Genomic DNA, 18,191 nt, shown 5'->3' with positions numbered 1-18,191 from the left:
ATGGTGTCGACACAAGCAAATCTCACGCCTCAGTGAAATTGATTCACTTCACAATTTCCATTTGGCTACAGGCGATATGACGGTCATTTTTGACCGGCTTGCCGACCATTAAATTTGGTAAAACGGGTATTAATCGAAAGCTGACTCTGCACTGATTACGGAAATACAAATTTTATTCCACTCGTGGCCCTGAAACTCTCACAATCAGCCTCGAATTTTTCATTGTTATGGAGATTGGCATTGGGACGCAACAATGCTGTTTGGCGAAACGAGAGAATAGCTCAAGAGCAAAAGAGCCAGACAGCATTGTTGCGTCCCAATGCCAATCTCCATAACAATGAAAAATTCGAGGCTGAATGTGGGGGTTCAAGGGCCACGAGCGCAATAAAAATGCTCCAAATGATACTAGCAGGTTGGTACAAAAAGTTTGGGAAGGAAGGTTGGGGATTACATATTTTGGTGATACAATCGTTAGAAGCGCTTAGTAACGCCGTTAGTAACCCTAAATATTTTGACGCGACCGAAGTTCTGAACTGGTGTGCGATTTTACACAGTGATTCTATGTAAGAGTAAGGGTATATAGCGATCTCTGAGCTATATAGACCGATACCTGCGTTATTATTGCTAGATAATCTCATTTCAATCCGCTGCGATGGCCATGTCAGCTGGCGCCAGACTGATGTGCTCACAGCTCTCTATCCGCTGTTTCTGCGTTTCACAATCGCAAGCGGGCAAATGGGGAAAAGGACGATTCGTAATCAAAAGTAAAAGAAAAGGAGACAGGTCGAATGATTTAGCGAAACTTCCCGACTGGTCCTATGCTGACGGCACGCCCGCACCGCCTGGATACAGGATAAACGTTCATATGGAGCTTCAAAGACAGATGTGTAAAAGAGTTATTTTATTGCGAAACGAAATGGCGCTTGCTAAGGAATCCGCCGGGAAACAGGGTACGAACTGAGAAACTTGAAGAGCAACTATTTTATTGCGTCTGCGTTACGATACATTGTTGTTTTCTGCTTACCTTGCAGTGACGAATTGGCATGAGTGTCCACAATTTGCTGCTTTAATAGGCTACACCAGAGTGCAGAGTTAGAGTCCCTACTGACTTTCTCTACTGAAAAATGCATCTAGGTCTAAATACTTTTGCAAGTGACCTAACAAGTTCGAATGTACTGTAAAGCTGAAATAACGTAATTTGAACAATTAAATGAGTTGCTTGCTCTGGATTCTTCAAATGAAGTGGCGGTTCTCGTATATCAAATTGCTCTGACTTTAGTTTGCCATTTTTAGCCATATCAAAATTCTTTCTTGCTATTGGACAAAAAATATTGGATAACTTCCTTAATTTGAATCTCTGATGGAAATATCTCTTGTCAACTTCTGAAGTTATTTGAGCTACTGCGTGTCAAAGTAGCAATATTTTCCCAATTTTTTACAAGGAAAGTGTCATCTATGGTAGGACTTCGCAGTTGTGACTTGATTTGGTTCAGAATTTCAGATTGAGTTGAGTATTCACAAGCTGTGGCCTGTAAATTATAAATTCAATGGTGTATCCATTAATGATAAACAATTATAATGGATACTACAGAAATTCCGCATTAATCACATTATGTTTCCATGCAGGTTTCAGTACGTTCATAATAATAGTGAGTATTTTAAATTGATCCGTATTTTCTTCATTGGCACGATGAGTGATCGATATCACAGAGCAGCAAAGGATGGATACCTTGACCTTCTGAAAGAAGTCAGTATATGTTATTGTTTCATTTCATCAGTGTCATTTTAACTTATAAAGTAGATATAAGTTCTTTGCATAAGATAATTGGTATAATTATTTTAGTAACCTCTGTTGCAAGTTTTAATATTGCATTCTTGAAATTGTAAATATGTGTGCCTCATGATTTATGATTTGCATTGTAGCAATTTACAACTAGACCATTTTGAATAACATACGTAGCATTTTTTTTTGCGGATGACAATTACCTTTTTAGGACTGACTGCCTTAAATAGATTTCTAATCAACAACAGTTTTACGGGACAAATCTTCCCCATTGATAGTGTATTTAGTAACTGTCATAGACGAGGTGTACTGGTCTATTTGTATAACTAGGGTGTGGCGTGTGTCTTTGATCATTCCAGTTGCATGACTAAGATGACTTCATTTCGTGACTGTTGATTTCATTTCAATGCCAACACTGATTTCACTACCATGCTGCGCAAGTTGAACCATTTCTTTGCGCTTGCAGGCCACCAAAAAGGATTTGAATAAGAAGGACGAAGGTGGAATGACTCCTACACTCTGGGCTGCTTACCATGGTAATTTGGACGCACTGCGCTTGTGCTGCAGTAGAGGGTAATATTTCGTGTAATATTTTTTAATCATTGTGTTTTACATGCGTCAAATGAGTTGTTGTTAAAAAATACCTTTTTCCCAAAGATTACTGGCTAAAACATAGCATACCAATTTTGACTGAATTCCAACCCATAGAAGCAAAGTTATGGAAGCATATATCTTTGCTAGTTTTTAATATTTCCCACCGTAACTACTATTCTTTCAAATCTTGAATATCTTAATCCAATAACTTCACTTCTACTGGTGGAGACAAATTGCTCGCATGTGTTTTTTTTGAAAAGCCAAATTTGCATCGTTTTTTTTAAATTTTATGCAACATAACAATTTCGTGGGGTAGCTTATTAAAATTTGAAAGTAATAATTTTACATTTTTTTGAATGAATTTGTTTGTGTCATATTTTTAGGCAACGGAACAGGTTCAAGGGGAACCAGTAAAATTTAATTTTAAAAAATGTCCGAAATTATATACTTAGATAACTTTGCTTCTGAGGTTGGAGGGAAGCCAAATTTGATTTAGGCCTACAGCATTTTTTAGGCAACCTGATAATTTTATCAACTACCGGTAGAGAGATAGAATTTATTTGGTTCCATGAACATTGAAAATACACAGATAGATGAATACAAAGCAAAGTACATATAATTCAATCCAGAATCAGGCTGTAGTGAAGGGATCGGGGGATCATCGAGTCAGCTACAGCCTGAAAGGATGGTTGTAATATGAAACTTGAAACAAAATATAGCACGTTCGCAAAGCAAAAAATAGAACTTGTTCGCAACGTATCAAAACAGATAAAAAACGAAGTGGGAACATTCACAGCAGTTAACCTAAAGCATCGTCAAGATAACACTTTGGCACTGGTAACAGGAACACAAACTAGTCAAAGAGATTCTGATTGACAAATATGTAAAGAATTTTCATACTTTCGTACAACAGATTAGCCTGTAAAATTTTAATTAAAATCCTACACCAATTGCTGTTGAGCTACCATGCTAGTTCCAGACAATTTGAATCAGCATCCAATCTACATCGAATCCAACATCACACAATTTGTTCTTCCAGTGGCGATCCAGACAAATGTGACTACGTCGGCAACACGGCCTTGCACCTGGCTTCCGCTAACGGCCATCTGAATTGCCTCACTTTTCTGGTGTCTTTCGGCGCTAACATCTGGCAGATGGACAATAATCATCACACTATAATGGACGTTGCCGCCATACGCGAGAAGCACGACTGCATTAAATTTCTGGACGGAGCCATCGCCAAGCAGAACGCACTTGACAAAAAGGTAGGATATATGTGGCATGCACCAACTTTGAATCTAATCTATTGCTACTATATCTGTAGAGCTTCTTGGAGGTACAGAACTTTAATATACACTGGAATAGTATATTCATGTTGATATCAACACGAATATTTTCAGCAGACGCTTATCCCTGAGAAATGTCGGCTGAAAATATCTGGGTTCATTGCAATATGAATATACATTCAATACCATGTCTGTGTTTAATATTATTACTAGGGCTTCACAAAATTGAGTAACAAAGTAACAAAAGTATAATTCTTGTTGATAATATCAGGCGTAGAGGAATGCGTCGAATAATTTTAGCACTTGAAAAATCTGCATTCACTACTCGACTGAAATCATTACTATTATTACTCTATACAAATTTGAGCACTCATATCACTGTGGCAGCCTCAAATTATTACCAGTTAGGCAAGCCCTAAGCCGTATCGTGATTTCAATGTGGGTGATTCGATTCAATTTTGGCAGAAAGTAAAAGCGCTTCAAGTGAAAGCAAAGAAAGATGCCGATAAACGAATCAAGGAATACGAAAAGATGCAAAAAAATTTTGACCAACAAAAAATTCAAGATATGTGAGTAGTGTCTCGGTGCTGACTTTGTTCAAGTTATGTGCTGCCTGAAAGTTTGTTTACATATTTTGTATTCTGTGGAGTTAAGCTTGTTAGCTCGCTGTGGCTTGGTTCATTTCCTACTAAGGTAATTCTTTTGCTTTTTATGACATGATCTTTAGAACTTTAGATAAATGTATTCATGTTCAGCAAAATGAAGATAATAAATTATTAGGCCTATCCAAAGACAATTGCTTGGTACTCGGTCACATGGTGCAGTGCTGTGGTTCTCAAGTTTTCGAAGCACAGTTATTCCTTGGAAACCTTCAGAACTGGCCTCTGCAGTTGTATCATTTTAACAGGAAGTTTAACCTGGAATTACAATGATTTCATTAGGTGTAGGCAAGGCCTACTGCATGCGATCGCTTGCCGTAATATCCTCTTAAACACCTATGTTTGTTTGCCATAATAACATATCGATATCTTTTCTTGCCTTGATGTATTTACAAATATGTAGCCTATGCTTCCAAGATCGTAACTGCCATAGCAATCGGTGGGTCAGACATGGTGCCATGGAATTGTTAATTACTGATAAGAGGTTCGAGATCAAGTTTTCTCATAGGTGTGTCCTTTGTGAACTCAATATTTGTCAGTGTTTCCAAAGTCTCGAATGCCATAGCCACCTGCTTTTACCATTGCTTTCTCCAAAAGAGTAAATCTGTGATCAAGATAAAGATTGCGTACTGACAAATTGATACTGTACTTGTACAATGTACATTGTAATGCGGCTTTGATACCAATTTACTACCAGAGGTCCCGGTAAACTAGACAACTGTGTCGTAGTAACCATATTGGGAAAAATCAGCATGCACTTAGTACAGTGGTTCTGAACCGGGGGTGTGCGAAGCCTCTAAATTTAGAACATAGTTGATAACGTAAATTGCGTTTTTTTATTTAGGAAAATTACGAGGCGGTTTGACTTCATTACTAGTAAAACTGTAGAACTCGCATCAACGGAATGGCCGTCTGAGATTTAATATTAAGCGGTGCAGACAGATTTTAATTGCTAAATTACCAGCAGCCTACTGATACAGATATTTTGCTGTTTAGAGATGTTTTGTTGGATTGTGGACAAATAAATAGTTGGATTAGCAAGGTCAATCACGGTGTCGAAATGTTCACAAAGATCCATTTTCTCCTGCGATATAGATAACCTTTTTTCTATAGTAGCTTCAAGATGAACTGTTATATAGAAATGACCATTGACCACGAAAGAGGTTATATGTTTATTAAAAAAAAAATTTGGTGCCATGCTTGTTGCGATTATACCCAAATGTGTCGTTTGAAGCGTTACAAGTTATTTTTACAGTCCTCACCACCTCTATTTTTGCAAATGGATTTCTACTTAAATAGTACAATGTTCTTTTCAAGACAAATCTTTTTGGTGCTGTTTATCACTAGCCTGCAGTCATCATTTGCACAGTACAGATGATGTTTGCATGATAATTTTTGCTATATTTAAACTAAGACTTCCGGGGTTCCGCGGGAGTCCATGATGGTCCAAAAGCGGTCCGCGAAGGCAAAAAGGTTGAGAACCACTGACTTAGTAGATTAGTCAGCATTTGAGTGATAATTTTTTTGTACGCAAGACTAACAATGTTACGTTCACTGTAATTGCAGTGGGTGGTTCCTCCGAGTGTTTAGTTATCAATAATAATTAGTCAATTGACCAATCCCAATTAATGTACACGAACAGATTTTCTGTATATCTATATATCTCCCATTAGTGTGCCTTGTTTGGTGTATGTCATCTGCCTCTTTTACCTTCAGGGTTGCTAATAATATTTCACAAGTTTGTTGTTGCTACTTTTACGTTCTGAATTTCATGGTCTGTAATTTTTATTGTTACCTCATGCTATGTCATTTGGTTTCACTTTTGAATCTGTTTGACTACCATTAGTGTGTCAATAACTCTTGATAAGGGGCGTCCCAAAAGTGCTAGAGTTATAATAAATGTATTATTCTTGTGATGGATATTGTGATTAAACCAATCTGCAAGCTCCCATACCACATGACCAGCTATTCAAAACATCAGCATTTCTCTGAATCCTTGGTTAGAATCCTAATGGAAATGGCCCAGCAATTGGAGTTTTAATGCAACTGTTATTAGTGTCATCTTGATTATTTGACTCCAGTGCATATTGTGTTCAGGTCGATAGATACAACTTCGAGTGAGCGTAAAAAGAAATTATCCACAGGCAAGATTGGTTGGACGTTCGGTGGGAAGTCCGGACAGCAGGTAGGAACTAGCTTTCAAAACCGTGTATATGTCTTAGCTATGGCTGGTCACAATGATTCGAGTACTCCAATCTGAATCGAGTATTAATTCTAATGATTTGAGTACAGCGGTGAGAGATGATTCTATCGTGCACTGAAATGATGCTTTCCTTACCACTAAGAGTTAATTTATCAACTAAAATCATAGTTTAGATTGTATTCTCCACTGTGGAAGCCTTGATACCTCGGTCGGTTGTATCACAGCACGACAATTACCGAACTGTACCTTGTTTAACATCCATCCCTACAATTCGATGTTTGCCGATCACACAGATGCACATACCAGTTTAGGTACCGTATAGTAAACATCCCAGTTCAGGTGCGCAACTTGAATTCCGGGAGTTGGAAATGATTATGTAACCATACAAGCTTCTTTAATTAATGTATTGTATTGGAAGTAGTTAGTTGACCGTTAGCTTATTAGTAGATCTGGGCACAATGATTCGTGTACTGAAATTATACGCTCCCATTCACTGAAAGTTAATTCATCAACAAGAATTATAGTTTACATAGTATTTTACATGGTGGAAGCCTTGAAACCTGGATTAGCTGTATCGCAGTATACAAAACATAGTGCGAAGCTACGAACGCGAGTGGGAATAACGCATTTTCGAAGTCATAATCATCCCACAACATTGTCACAAAGTGCAATGAAATCGGCATGGTCGAAAAAAATGCCAAAGTATTTTTAATGTGATACATAATAGGCACTGTATTCGTTTTTGGTGGCATACGAGGTACATAATTGAACGATGGCTTATTACATTATGTCATGACGTCATAATTAGGGGAGTGATGTGCCGAATAGGTTTGATAATTCGGTTTGTGTTCACTTACGCTTTGATCTGTGTATGCAGCGCAAGACCAGTAACACCACACAACCAACTGGTTTCACGATCGGACCAGGCGGTAAAAAGTTATCAGGTGTGTTCCACTAGCACTCCATCGCTTGATACGCGAGATTTCTAATATTGCATCTGTTTCATCAAAGGTGTCCAGTCCACTTTGCAATCCGACGTTATCTACGGCCTGAACCAATCCGGCGACGTGCAGGACGGCGGCGAACAAGGACAGGGCAGGCAAATTCGGACCGTACGCGATATTTTTCCAGAGTCGGCGCAGATGCCGAGAGATTTTCAGTCGAACGGTAAAGCGTCGTTTGGAACGATGGCGTCCAGGTATGATAGTTGTAGCCCCTGTCGTTGTGCTGGCTGTCTAAGATATATGTCACGGATGTTAGTACCGGTACGATGGTTCTTAGCCTTTGAATAACCTGGGGAACCTGAAATTGTCACTGAGGCACAAAAACACAATCTCCAACACCACACATCTAATACATTGCTACAGATTACCGGTGCAAAAACGAACTCTGTATCAACGTAGTGGTAAAACAACCATTAAAATATAACAAATACGTTATGATGAATATTTAGTGCATTTCATTTCGACTTCTGCTGTCCCTTTCTCGATACCAGTTCAGAAATGCGAGGCTATGCCTTAAAAATGCTGTCGTATTGTTCTGTCGAAACGCAACAGCGTGATACCAATTGCTAAAATTGAAAATGAGCTCAGAAATATCGGAGACAAAATCGGAATTTCAGAATGATAGACGGGACAATTTGACTCTGATCATGCCTAACTGACTGTAGTGACCGTTGTCACGAATCATAGTAGTAGTTGGGGTCTGTATTTTGACCACCAGCAGAAATCCAGGGATCCCCGGTTAAGAACCTCGATGTTATTAGTTAAAGAGGCAATTCATAATTTCAGTGCGGCGGTTGCTTAGGCCTATGAAAATATTTGAGGAATCTAACCGACTACGATTAGGATTGTCTTATCGCGAGCAAACGTTCCTCTCAAGTGCCTGGTGACTGATACTGTCAAGTGTCGTATAGTGCAGTGGCTCTCAGCCGTTGAAAATTTCGAATCATATTTTGCGGGCCGGTGAACTTTCAAAAACGATTACTGTAATTACTAATTTTAGTACTGAAGTACTCTTTCTATGTGGAGATAAATTTAATAACTAGATTTGCAGTTTCAATACTATAAGCTGGGTTCGCAACAGTTTTCGACTTCTTTGATAGAACTGTAAATTATAAAACTAGTTCGTCTTTGTAATTGTATGTTTGTTTTGGCCGATTACTAGCTAGATATATGTTTAAATGCTTTTTTAAATCTTCCCTTTCCGTAGAAATTCCACCCCCTGAAAAAGCAAGCCTCGCGAGACGATTTCGTTGAGTCCGCGACGGCCTTGCTACTAAGCAGGGGAAAGTCATGCCGAATTCAGAAAAACACGGCCGCTGGGGAAAATGATGAACATTTTTAATGCGACATCTCAGATAACGTGAAAAAGATACGAAATTGATCGATTAAACTCAATGCCATCGCAAAAGCGAACTGGGTGATTTATTTGTAGGCAGGAGCTACCGACCGGTAAAAAAAGGTCAAATTCATAGCAATGTTACGACAATGGAAAGTGATGACCTAATTTATTTATTTAGGTCATTTCTAAATAACGATACACCTAGTGTTGAATGATTGATATGGAAGTAGCCCGCGGTACTTTACCAAAGTCGCATTCGACATAGTTGGGGCATATCTAAATATGTTTGGGCATATATTGCTCAGCCAGCAAGTGGTTGTGCGTTAAAAAGCACCTTTTTTAGTCACCTGGCATCTTTTTCTTAGGGGAGGATTTTGGCTCGAATACCGGCCAAGAGGTCCACGAGACTAAAAAGGTTGGAAACCGCTGAACTATACATTTCTGGAGTATTTTCGGAAAACCAGAAATTAGATTAGAATTAGAGCTAAAAAACATTTCTCAAATTATATTAGAATTAGATTGCCGGCATTTCGCTCCAATTAGTCCAATTAGACAACTGGAAATATCTAGTTATCCAAGTCCGCACTCATCTACTCGATTTTGCCAGGCCCTAATTACAGGGTTGTAACCAAGTCACCAGGCTCCGAGTCACAAGTCAATATCAGTTTTATAGTTTTGACCCGAGTCAAGTCGAGTCATTTTCAATTCACCATCGAGTCCGAGTCCAAGTCAGCTAGAAGAGGGTCGAGTGCGAGTCATGGTATTATGACTCGAGTCCAAGTCCAAGTCATTATATTGACTGCTTCTTTTCCAGTTAAGTCTTGTTAAACCCACTATTTTTCATACCGGTTTGGGTAAATCGAAAGGTTCGCATTTAGGGTTTTTAATGTACTCATTTTCATCACTTTTAGCAGTTTCTGGCCGCATTTTCAAGTACCAATACCAATAGACGAAATCCCAATAGTGCGATTACTTTGATATTATTCGAAATGACAATGAAATGTTGATCTTGACCGTCTGAGTGTCGAGTCATATGACTTGGTTCGAGTCATGCGCAATGACTCGAGTCCAAGTCGAGTCAATTCACAGATTGACTCGAGTCAAGTCGAGTCATTCCCGTATTTTGAGAAAATGACTCAGGTCGAGTCATCCGAAAATCATGACTCGAGTCATTACAACCGTGCCTAATTATTACCATATCCCCCCGGATCAGTGTAAGCCGAAAATATTTGTGTTTATTTCAACAAGAATGTATTATTCAATTGTATATTGATGTTCAGCGCCGCCGAGAGTCTCTTCCTATCTTGCTGTCGAGAATATAATTCAACTGTATTGAACTGTGCAGGAACTTCGGTCTGAACAGCATGTTATCGGCGATCGGTAACGGCGTTCAAGCGCACGAGGATCAACGGTCGTTCAACGGCGGCGGCGTGTCGAGCAGTCTCTCGTCCTTCCCGACCGGGGCAGACTACCCCTCGGACCGGCTCTCGGACAGCGACACCGAGGATTTCTACAGGGGCATCGAGGAGCCTTCGGAAATCGACACGTTTCTCGCGTCCTTGAATTTATCGCATCTGTCCAGCTTGTTCAAGGTAGGCCTATCGCAATTTTGATCTCTTCCTTATCTTCGCTCGCTACTTGTAATGACTCGCAATTTGTCGATGACTCAACTTGACTCTAGTCATTTTCATCAGAATGGAAAACGACTCGACTTGAGTCAATTTGTACATTGACCCGACCAAGTCATATGACTCGAGACATTGTGTATTACTTGATTAAATTCTCGTGTATCAGCACTTGTAGAATTTCCATCTCTCATCACTTCACTCCAAACATTAGAGTTAATCAGGGTTGTAACCAAGTCAAAAGGTTCCGAGTCTCGAGTCAATTTGACTTTTTTGGTTTTGACTCGAGTCAAGTTGAGTCATTTTCAATTCATCACCGGTGGTGCAAAAGACCAACGCCGTTATAAGCACCATAGCATGACTTTAATAATAAATAATGATAATAATAATAGGGGGCAGGATGCTACCCGGATTATGTGTGTATTAGGGCTCTTCAAAAATGACTTTTTTTCTCAAATCGTACTGGCTACTTGATAAAATTGTTAGGTTACCTAATTTAAGCCTACACACCAAATTTGGTTCAATTCCAACCAGTAGCCGCATTGCTACAGGAGAAGAAAGTTTCTATTTATTATATAAAGTAAATAACAAAAAATTTAAAAATTTTCTGTTCACCCCATGAAAGTGTTAGGTTGTGTATAGAAACGATGTTCACCAAATTTGGTTCAATTCCAACCAGTGGAAGTGGAGTAATTGCTGTCGAAAAATTTGGATTTGAATAAAATAGTATTTACGGTGACCAGTTCTTTAATTATTTATTATATTGGTGCCCACCGTAAATACTATTTTATTCAAATCCAAATTTTTTGACGGCAATACCTCCGCTTCCGCTGTTTGGAATTGAACCAAATTTGGTGAACATCGTTTCTATACACAACCTAACACTTTCATGGGGTGAACAGAAAATTTTCAAATTTTTTGTTATTTACTTTTATATAATAAATAGAAACTTTCTTCTCCTGTAGCAATGCGGCTACTGGTTGGAATTGAACCATATATGATATGTAGGCTTAAATTAGGTAACCTAACAATTTTACCAAGTAGCCAGTACGATTTGAGAAAAAATGTCATTTTTGAAGAGCTCTACAGTGTTCAGTATCGAATTCAGGTCCGGCTCAACTCACTTCTGTGAAAATCTTGGGTGATATCAAGGCCTCTGATACATATTATTGGCAATTCATTTTTCTCATGCTGAACATGTTTATTCAAACAGATAAAAGACATTGTCTGGGTCTATTTTTCAATGATAGGTCCTGAGATGCAGGAGACTTGAATTACTCATATAGAATGTATCGAGTCAATACACAAATTGACTCGAGTCGAGTCAACGAAAAATTGCGACTCAAACTTGGAATTATTGCACGATTCAGACTCGCAAAATCTCCGAATTTTTGTTTTGAATTAGCGACTACCACTTGACTCTAAATCTCCCAAGCTTCAACTATTCCTACGTCACAGCAACAAAGAGTCGACATGGACCTGTTGATGACTCTGAAAGAAGACGACCTGAAAGGCCCCGGCATGGAACTTGTTCTGGGCGAGAGAAAGACCATACTGAAAGCGGTCCAGGACAGGAAGCGAGACCTTGACGCCAACGCCGAAATGGAGCTGACGCAGTTCTGACGCGTCACAAGTAAAGTGAGACCGGCCCATGACGGTTATATGCAGTTGTTTAATTATGGCGCTGGGACCGCGCGCTGTCCATGATACAGATACAGTAATGTTTGACAATATATATATAAAGCTTACACTTTGACATTTATCATTCTATTTTTTCATTCTTCATGAACTCTCTAAATGGGTACTGCTGCTAACTGGTAATCATTGGGGCTGGGGGCAAAATACTACCTGAGTGTTTCGATTCAAGTATTCAAGTATGAATTAATACGACGATGTGAAAGTGGTGAAAAAATTCATATAAGTATCTCTCATGTGACCACAGAGGATTGGATGCCAGTTCATCATCATTTTTAAGATAATTTGGTGTTTTCCTACTTCATTGTACTTTGTGTGCTGTGGGTTTTGATCACGTCTTAACGGATAAGTCCTTCCCACTAACACGGGTCGAATTATTGTGCCCACCCCAGCCTTGGTAATCGTGTAGAAATTTTGCACTGATGAAAATTTTTCACATTATATTCTCGTTACATCTTTCATACATGTTCGTTCGATCGGTATTCATATAAGTGCTCGCTAAACGGGAGCGGGAGGCCTTGCATGATGTGCAAAGGTACTCTGCTGGCAGCATAAATGGGCCGCGTATTATGAATTTCGAGAAGCCAATATTGTTTGTCATACACATTCATAATTTCATATTCGTTATTCATATTGTCTGTTTAAATGACTCGGTAACCGCAACAGCTGGGCAAAACTAAATTACGGACAAATTCGAATCGGGCTTCATTTGAAAAAAACTGTTACTGACATGAAATATTCAAGTTTCCTGGGATTATTGAGTAGTGATCAACTTGACTAAGTCAGTTAACATGCTCATTGGGAGCGTTCCATTACAATCACTTATTTTGATCAGCAATAGGTTTTGCCTGTCCCATTCAGTTTAGCCTCAATGCCTCATTTTGTTGCACATTACGAACTGTGTTGCTGAAAAACAGTCCGACGCAATTGCACGTATATGTTTGTTACGTAATTTTTTCTAAATTTTTCAACCCGTTGCATTCAGCAACAAAAAACCGTGACGCGATTCCACTCCATTCTTTCATTTGTAGTAGAAAATCCGTTCGTTCCAGTTTTTTGTATCCTGTCTGGCTGTAAGAGGATACGTTTTTACTCTTCGCGTCATCATTTTCTGTCTGATTTCTGTTCACATTCTGATCCATGCCTCTAGTTGGGCGGTGCCCAAGCCTGTATTATAAAGGCACCTTATAATTGTTCCATGAATGCCCTATTTTCAATACAAAACGCTATAGGTTAGGTGCACTGAACTAGTGAACTATGTATGCTTTTGACTTCTCTACTATTTCCTGACAATTACCCCTGACCATTGTCAGCCGAAAATATTTGGGTTTATTTCAATGTGATGATATTGTTTCATTGTATATTGAAGTTGTGTACCTCCAGTCACTGTAAATTCCGTAATTCCGTAATTCTGCCTCGCGTGACTGCGTACGTTTTCAGCACGCCACAGTAAGTTACTGTGCGCAGTTCCGAGTGCTTGCGATATATCCACTGTCATCATATTTCTAATCGAAGTTTCCGCTGCCTGGAAAGTGCCTCGTTTCTTCGCGTTAATGTGTCGTAATTTCTATTTTATGCTTCTCCATCACTGTAGCAATTCTCACTGTTTGTATAGTAGTAGTTGCAATTCGCTTTTAGACGCAATCATTATCAATCGAATCCGTATTTTTTGCTCTTCAATCCATCTCGCCTCGTACATTTTGAACCGTGTTTTACTGTGTGATTTACCATCGTAGAACTGGATATTTTGCTGACTTGAACGTAGATTTTGGTTTTACATTTGCCGTTCTCGTGCGTATGAGACTGAACTCTTAATTAATATGAGGTGGACCTGATCTTTGTTGTATTTCTTTCGTCTGAATTTGATTCAATTTCCAAGTTTTAGCAAATTCAGTGATTCTAATACAATCGAATGCGGGAAAAACTGTAGCTATAATTCTAATTCAAGTTGGAGTAACTGAAATTTTTCCAACTACTAGCACCGTCTCGTTGCTATAGCTTTTATTATTGAGAGTGCCGATCATTTGAAAGCGTTTACCTACCTGCGCAATTGCCGCTAATTCTCTGATGGGGTATTATTACGTTGATTAAATGCCTGTATGACTACACCATGATGTGTCAAATCCAGTTGTACTCGGCTTGAGTGGCACATTATACAGTGGCGTGGGCTCTGGAAGCAATGATGGTTAGAATTCTAGAGCATGTCGACTCGGTAACTAGAAAGAATCTCGAAGAAAGGTTATAGCAAACCTGGCGATCTTTATGTTGACAAGACTGGACTTGGCTCCTTATATTTCGACAAAGTTAGCGAGAAATGACACCTGGAATCATCTGCGTCTATTTCACCGATTACCAACGTAATGAGACGTTACGCTGAAGTGCTTACTGAATTATTAATGTCAGTGCTAATGTACTTAGACCAGTGTTTCCCAACCCCGAGTCCGCGGACTCATTTGAGTCCGCGGAAGGTCCTTGGTGAGTCCGCGAACACAGGAATTTTCAGTAACTCAATCGGCTCGGCACACTTTTTCTTCCACTTCCGATATGATTTCGGAACATGTAATTGACAGACCTACGGGGCTCGTTCACTTTCGGACCAAAGTCATTGCAGCCTTACGGTAAAAATAGCTTTTTGGTCCGAAAGTGAATGAGCCCTGTCCTGGTCCGGTTTCGTCCAATTCCGATTTGAGAATTAGGCTGAGTGATTTGCAAAATACCCATTTTGAAATGTTAGTAACCTTAATAGCTGTCATAGAAAATGCATAGATACCTCAAATATGTGACTGGCGGCACTCAACTTCAATAGTGCTTTCAGAACTAAATTCATTGCAGTAGAATTTATTACCTCGGTGACTTTTCGGGTTTCCCTTATCAAGAATTAACGGCACCATAAAAAGGATAAAGAGTTTGTATACAATCTTTCAATATTCCATTAATATATTCCGCTAATTGTCTGTGTAACGTCTTCTGAGTATCGTATAATTTGATTCTCTATTATCCCTTTATTATGACTACCGGAGTACCGGTACAGCTGACTTTGGCCAGCTACCGTTCCTTTTTATCATTCCATTGTTACGTCATATTTTGCCAATTTGGATTTTGTTTGAATCTCTTTCTATATGCTTCTTATTGTACCGTTACCTCTTGTTGATAAGGGGCATACGAAATTCCTGCAAGTTAATAAATTATACTGCAGTGAATGTAGTTTTGGAAGCAATATTAGAGATACCTCAATAAGCGATGTTTGGCCACGTATATTTCAAACGCAAGAACAACGAAACAGCACCACTACAAATTGATCAGCATTCCAAGCATTATTGGTTCTCCTGAGATTTTCTGTGTCTTGGGCAAACCAGTTGGTTGCAAGTATCACAGGCAAAACGGGTATGCTTTGCACATCTGTCGCATCATCCTGGTTTGATACCAATCACGCCAGGTATAAAACCCCAATTATCACCAACTGGAATTTTTCAAAATGCCCTACATTTATGTTCGAGGTATAGCCTATTGCTAAAATTGTCATAAGCAATTTTATCACGGTCATAAACTCTACAATTTTGGTCGGATTCACTTGAATTTAGTACGACCGGACTCGGAATTTAATGCCGCGTGTTCACTATTAACAATTCACATACAGAATATGCCAGGTATAAACAGCTCTTTATACACTTCACACGTATGCGGGACCGTAACTGCCGTACACCAAACCCCCATAATTGAGGGGGGGCTCGAAGGGGGGCCAAAATTATTCGTGAATTAACATAAATTATAGAGTGTTTTTTGAAAATTTATGCAACATTTTAGAAAAATTATCGGAAGGGGGGTCTGGGGGTGAAGCCCACCAGAAGTTAGGTTTAAGGCCTGTGTGGCCCAAGATCAACGTTTTGTTATTGAAGGGGGCTGATGAAGTAATATAAGTGGAACTCGAGATGTGGTCTGCATTACTGAATAGTTGCTTGAATTGCAAAGCCGACAGATGTGGAAAGACAGATATAAGAAAGCTTCCTTGACTCAATTTTAGCTCATTTCTTGTTGATACCGTATTACACTCCCTTGGATAGAAGAAATTTTTTTTCAGTAATATATAGCTTGAGTCCGCGGGTATACTGGCGAGCTTGAGATGAGTCCGCGGTTAAAAAAGGTTGAGAACCACTGATTAGACAGTGTAAATCTCCTATACTCCGGTTTCGCATTTGACAACCGTAACATTACCCTTCTTTTTACTTCGTTTTTCTTAGGCTGTGTGTGAAGAATATTTCTTTGAATTGAATAAATCACAGTATTGAACATTCGACTTGTTTTGATTTATACGATTGGTGCTTACAGCAGGGTAGTAATGACTCGAGTCACCACACTCGTCTTGAGTCAATTTGCGTATTGACTCGAACGCCCACGGCGTATCCTGTACCGGTACTTGAAAATAGGTCTGGGAATATAGCCAGTGAGAAAATTCCTGTATTATAGATGCAGGGCATGCGATATCACCCAAGCAAATTTGTAAAAAGTGGATTTAGCATGACTTGAACCAGAAACTGAACAATGACTCGGAATCGACGCTCTGCTACCTGACTTAATTGGTGGTGAATCTGAAATGACGTAAGTCTAAACTATCGTTATATATAAGAGTTAGACTGACCCTCTGACTCGACACCTTGGGCCTTGGTTACAACGCTTGCTGACAGCGAATGGGGAGAAGTCCGATTAATTATCGCCTGCGGCTGCACCATCGAGATGGAGATAATACGAGGTAGGGTCATCTAGTGTGCGGCACCACCAATTTTCTCCTCCATGCTATCCGAGCGGGATAGCCTACAAGTTGTGGAATCTTTGGTCTGACCCATCCGGGGATTGAACCCACGACCTACCGATCAAGAAGCCGGACGCATCACCATTTCGCTATCTAGCTCACAATTGGAAATAGATGTCGGTATCGGGCATGAGACGTGAAAAAATCAGTCATTTTCGTGATGTCACGGCATGGTAGATGGATGTGAGTCAGAAAACCTTAACCTGTGCCTTTTGGACTGGGAATATTTATTTATTTTTATAGCTTACAAGCAGGCGTGGGCAAATTGGTCGTCGTTTATACTCAGGTCAAGTGGAAGTATGAATAAGCAACGCCTAGTAAGTAATAAGTCAGTATGCGAGGCCTAGTTTTGTCTAAAAATCTGAAAACTTGAGTAAAAGCAGTCTAAAGTCATAACCACTTAAGTAAAAGTGTATGGCAAAACCAACTCCGAATGGACCAAAATCGCTAAAACTGGTTTTGAAAAATCGTTAGATGTCGCTAAATCTTGAAACAAAATCACTAAAAACAGGACAACAGTTTGGTATTGTGACGCAACCATGCCTTCTGAGCAGCCCAGGAGTGCGCGAGCACAAAAGTGAGAGTGTGAATGCTTAATCGGTAGCGCACAAATCGCCAATACGCTTGTGGTTTGCGCTACTCCTCACCTGATCCCAGACGCCATGGTTGCGTCACAGTACCAAACTCCGTAACAATTCAACATTCGAGGCTGATTTTTTTTATTTGGGGGGGGGGGGGGTTCCAGGACCATGAGCAGAATAAAATTTATATTTTCGCAATCAGTACCGCGGTAGCTTTCGATTGATACCAGTTTTATCAAATTTAATGCTCGGCAAGCCGGTCAAAAATCACCGTCAAATTGCCTTTGACCAATGGAAAGTGTAACGTAGGCCAATCTCACTGAGCCGTGAGATTTGCTTGTGTCCTGTGGAAAGGAGAGCTGGCATAGGCATGCTTTGAGGGGGCGTCTACCGCTTCTGGTTTCCCTCGCTACCTTGGCTATATGCTGGGATGAACCGATCCTTGCCGTGAAATCCTGGTGATTGGAGCAATGGTGGTGCAATGTAGAAAGGCATCAGCCGTACCCTGGTCGGACAATCTTTCGAAAGTCGAGAATCCAACAGATACTTACCTTAATGCAACCAAATATTCCCAACTACTGCAAATTTCCCCGTCGCATAGATATCAATGATTGA

General features: G+C 39.6%; 2 protein-coding genes and 1 long non-coding RNA gene across 3 annotated transcripts; all 3 read left to right on the top strand.

Annotated features, from left to right (window-relative positions):
• The first annotated feature begins 505 nt into the window (after window positions 1-505).
• On the top strand, window positions 506-1,626 carry LOC145440957 (large ribosomal subunit protein mL52-like). The gene has a single exon (XM_080318752.1). The coding sequence runs from the start codon at window positions 653-655 to the stop codon at window positions 959-961; it is 309 nt and encodes a 102-aa protein (XP_080174878.1). The 5' UTR covers window positions 506-652; the 3' UTR covers window positions 962-1,626.
• On the top strand, window positions 1,613-13,273 carry LOC145440930 (pre-mRNA splicing regulator USH1G-like). Its single transcript, XM_080318707.1, has 9 exons — window positions 1,613-1,747; window positions 2,250-2,356; window positions 3,417-3,642; window positions 4,129-4,232; window positions 6,420-6,507; window positions 7,403-7,469; window positions 7,537-7,723; window positions 10,214-10,460; window positions 11,952-13,273. Exons 1-9 carry the CDS (start codon window positions 1,613-1,615, stop codon window positions 12,114-12,116), a joined length of 1,326 nt encoding a protein of 441 aa, XP_080174833.1. The 3' UTR covers window positions 12,117-13,273.
• Window positions 13,274-13,970: 697 nt separating this feature from the next.
• On the top strand, window positions 13,971-16,480 carry LOC145440963 (uncharacterized). The gene is made up of 2 exons (XR_013915660.1): window positions 13,971-14,610; window positions 16,353-16,480. It is a non-coding gene; the product is annotated as an uncharacterized LOC145440963 (long non-coding RNA).
• Window positions 16,481-18,191: the final 1,711 nt, after the last annotated feature.

The sequence above is a fragment of the Botryllus schlosseri genome, chromosome 6 (assembly GCF_051294905.1).
Source record: "Botryllus schlosseri isolate E-star chromosome 6, Bs_hap1, whole genome shotgun sequence".
Taxonomy (NCBI): Eukaryota; Metazoa; Chordata; class Ascidiacea; order Stolidobranchia; family Styelidae; genus Botryllus; species Botryllus schlosseri.
This window is presented reverse-complemented; position numbering and strand designations above follow the sequence as displayed.